General features: G+C 27.8%; 1 protein-coding gene across 2 annotated transcripts; it reads left to right on the top strand.

The window, feature by feature from the left end:
- Nucleotides 1-990: 990 nt before the first annotated feature.
- LOC108746159 lies at nucleotides 991-4013 on the top strand. Of its 2 annotated transcripts, none has more exons than XM_018482762.1 (3): nucleotides 991-1233; nucleotides 1385-1529; nucleotides 1830-4013. In XM_018482762.1, the coding sequence occupies exon 3, from the start codon at nucleotides 2011-2013 to the stop codon at nucleotides 3589-3591; it is 1581 nt and encodes a 526-aa protein (XP_018338264.1). In that variant the 5' UTR covers nucleotides 991-1233; nucleotides 1385-1529; nucleotides 1830-2010; the 3' UTR covers nucleotides 3592-4013. The 2 variants fall into 2 exon arrangements, with proteins under 2 accessions (XP_018338264.1, XP_018338254.1); XM_018482752.1 differs by having other exon boundaries at nucleotides 991-1315.
- Nucleotides 4014-4127: the final 114 nt, after the last annotated feature.

The raw sequence follows: 4127 nt of genomic DNA, 5'->3' as shown, positions 1-4127 counted from the left end.
TTACATATACCCAGAAAAAATGTTTTATATATGGATATATTTTATATACAATTATATATAATAGTATATAAAATATGTCATTTTTTAAATATAATTATATATAATTATATATGAGATTTTTTTCCCTTAGGTTCGGACCAATTTTATTTGCGCTGTGTACAATATGTATGAATTTTTATAGGTCTAAATCTAAAATTGATAGCTATAACTGTTTTTTTTTCAGAAAAAATTCACAAAAAATTGTTGATTTTTTAACCTTCCAAGGAACTTTTCCAGATTCCTTAATAAAATATTAAACAATGATACATGAAAATCAATAAACTGTTAATATAAATATAATTTATAGCTTTCCAACTGAATTAAAAAGGCTTAATCAATAGATTATGACAATATCTACGTTAAATAAACAAGTTATTATTATGGTCATCGACGAGATACTATTAAAGACCGACATTCTTAAAAGAATTCGCGTCCTTGTGAATATTGAAGTAATTAAGAGTTAAAAACTGATAATATTGTACTAATTTTATGATTTATTAGTTCAGTAAACGTATTTATGTATTTAGAACTCAACAATACTCGATTTTTCTTTAAAATTGTAATGTCAGTGTTATCGTCAAAGTTTGATTATCAACAGAGATGATAACTGCAGAGAAAAAATTGTAATTTTTCTGCAATATATAGGATATTATAGCTTTACAAGTATAGATATTTATTTTTATGTAATAAAAAATCATGAATTTAATATGTATGAGCCAAATATTTATGTTAATAATAGCAAATTTATATCAATTGTCGATAATGTCAGCATTCAATTATCTCCAGGTCCTTGGGGCCCTTTTGATACCGCTGAAAATTTGCCCAATGTTGACGGTTTTTAATAGCATCTCATCAGTGATATGTGTGGTTCAGATAGTCGATTTGAATTTCGCGCATTGTGATTAACCATAAATCATTACATTTGGGAACACTTTCGATTGATTGCAGGATATGCACCTTACTGGCAAGTCATACTTATATAGTCAAAGGCCTTACCTGTCTTTTCGTCAAGAAAGGATCTATACAACTTCACTTAGATTGTTCTAGATCTATGATTGTCGATGATTGGTGATTACTCGAAACTTCTAGTCGGTCTATTGTTGATCCTGATTTACCTGTTGACCTGATGATCGAAACCGGGCCATTTTTTGGGGGGAAAGAAGAAGGAACAGTCGGTCTAGCACAATTTTTTGTGTAATTGATTGTTAACTAAACATATAATCTTCTCGATTATCGATATTTGTGGGAATAAAGTCTTTACATACATATTATGATGGTATAAAACAACAGAAAAGATCTCGTCTCAAATATATAATAATTTCTAACTGGCAAAATTTCTGATTAGGTACACTGCAGCACATGTTTGTTTAGCAAATAATAATTTGGAATAGTTTTTGCACGTTGTCCTGTGGATCCTGCTTGTCTCATATGCCAGAAACATTGCTACTAGTATTGTTTATGAAAAACAAAACTATATTTTGTAACATCAGGTAAGAATAATTTATTTATTAGATAATAAGATAAAAAGAGGCTCTATTCCTTGGTGAAAAAATTTCTCTTATAATTTTTATAGGAATTGAAACGTTTCTCTGAAAATCTATATCTTTTTTCAGAATTTTCCAATAAAAAATGTGAGAAAGCTATAATATAAAATTATAATTAGAAATTCCAAAAAATTATATAGAAATTCTGAAACATTATATGAAAAATTCTGAGAAAAATTTTTACCAGGGTTATAATAAAATAAAAGAAAAAATGTCTTAATGCTAATTTTATTAAAATGATTTTAGATGAAAAACTATACAAGACGTAACTATACACCAAGTATTAAAAGACTGAAAATTTAGCCAATTTGAATTTGAATGGATTTACTTATAATTTATGTTGTTTAATCACTCAATCTAACTTTAACTTAATCTTAGAACTAAGAGTTCTGAAGAAGCATAATTAATAAATCTGTTATTTGATATCATGGATTTTGATAAATACATTAAAGAAGACCCAGAAGGGGTTTACAATCTACATTTTTTAAACAAGGACAAGCTCACTGTATATGAGATAAAGCAAATATTTTCAGTTTTTGGAAATGTTTTAGGTGTAAATGTTACTAAGGATGAAACTGGATTTAGATTTGTTAAGTATGGAACTTTAGATGAAACAATAGCTTGTATAAAAGGTTTAGAAGATAGTAGTAAGATACAGTTACTGCTAGAAAGAAGTAAAATGAAGGATAGAAAGATGAATAGAAAAGATTTCAATGGTGAAAACTTGTCAAACAATGGAGGAAACAGCACTCATAAAATTTTCAATGAGAATAGTGGATCTAATGACATTTTAAATATTTCTCAAAATATTTCTCAAAATTCTGTATATAATCATAAATTGATTTCAAATGTAACTAAAGAAAATTCATCAGTATTTGATGAAAAATCTTTGAGACAAACTTCCAAGGAGAATAACTCTTCAGTTACAATGGATTATGAAAAGTACTATAGGACAACAAAAGGAGGTTTTAGTGTACATTTTGCAAATAAGAAAGGATTATGTCCAGAATATATAAAAGATACATTTTCATCTTATGGCACTGTTGTATCCATATATGAAGGAGGAGGCGGTCCCAATGGATTGAAAATCATAAGTTATAAAACATTAGATGAAGTAATAAATTGTTTAAAAGGTCTTCAAAATGATAGCCAGATATCGTTGTTACCACAAAAAGATAAATTGGGAAGCGAAGCAAAAGCAACTAATCAAAACAGTTCGAATCAATGGCAGGCAGCAAAGATGGAAGATACTTCACAACAGATGTTTAGTACTGATGAACAATTTGATTCAAACTCTACTCATGAGAATAATAAACAGGAAAAATTATCGGAATATAGAGGCAAACCATTTTACAGTTCAAGAAATTTTGATTCAAATAAATTCCAAGGAAATAATTTTTTAGATACTGCTCGCAATTCAGGGCATGACTATAAATATAATGTAGATGAAATTAAACAGAATAATGCGGGTTTTCAAACATTTGATGAAATATATTCATTTTCAGAACAACAAAATCCCATTAATAATGAAGATTATAATCAAGTAATGAGAAAAAAGCAAGAAGATACTAAATTATATTCTTTAATGAAGACTGAGACAGATAGCAAAATCGATAAAAATAGGCGATTCGGCATACATGATCAGAAAATGCCAATGTTAGTTTCTAATGCAGAAATGAAGTCAAAAGAATTTGATGTGACACCCACATTAAACAAGACTACAAATTCATCTAAAATTGCGTACATCCCAATGCAAGATATAATTGTTGCTAATATTCATCAAAATTATGGCGTGCATTACATTTTACATTTATTTGAGAAATTTAGTCCAGTTTCAGCAACGGTTGTTAAGACAATTTCCAAAACTAATATACGATATTGTCACATTTATTTCAAAACTGTACAAGATGCTGTAGCTGTTGAAGAAGAATTTGATAATTTTGATTTATTTGGAAAAAACCTTATTGTTTTACGAGAATCACGTTTGATAAATGAAGCGTATACATAATTTTGTCTTTTTCTTATATCGAATTATTGTAAGTTTCTCTTTTGCTATTAATATTGTTATCAATATTGTTATATAATTAAGTTATTTGATTTATATTAAAATACAGCAGAAGATTTACGGGTTACCCCTGTGTTTTTGTCCATTACTAATGCCAACGTTTCATGAAACTTTACCGTTTACTTCATCAAGGCGAGGAGCGCACTGATATGTATCTGATGAAGTGAGTGGTAAGTTTCACGACATTAGTAATGAACAAAAAACATAGAGATAACTCGTAAACCCTCTTGTATCTTCAAAGATAACAGCCATAAAAGCCTAAAAAGTATTGTATTAAAATAATTTTTGATATATACAATACAATAGCACACATATATCAGTATAATCTCGTAAAAGTTGATATAACATTTTGGTAATAAACTAAAGAGGAGTATGCGAATGATTTCAAAATTAATTTTTATAAGGATATGTGTAATTTTTCATAGTAAAAATTTGCATGTCTGTGTGAGTATTTTGGTTTTTTTCCTTTTATTTCTTCT

The sequence above is a fragment of the Trachymyrmex septentrionalis genome, unplaced genomic scaffold (assembly GCF_001594115.1).
Source record: "Trachymyrmex septentrionalis isolate Tsep2-gDNA-1 unplaced genomic scaffold, Tsep1.0 scaffold107, whole genome shotgun sequence".
NCBI classification, from domain to species: Eukaryota; Metazoa; Arthropoda; class Insecta; order Hymenoptera; family Formicidae; genus Trachymyrmex; species Trachymyrmex septentrionalis.
Note: the sequence above shows the minus strand (reverse complement) of the source record. Positions and strands in the feature narration are given on the sequence as shown.

Excerpts from the sequence above, each read along its gene's own strand:
- LOC108746159 (XM_018482762.1), top strand. The coding sequence starts at position 2,011 with ATGGATTTTGATAAATACATTAAAGAAGACCCAGAAGGGGTTTACAAT.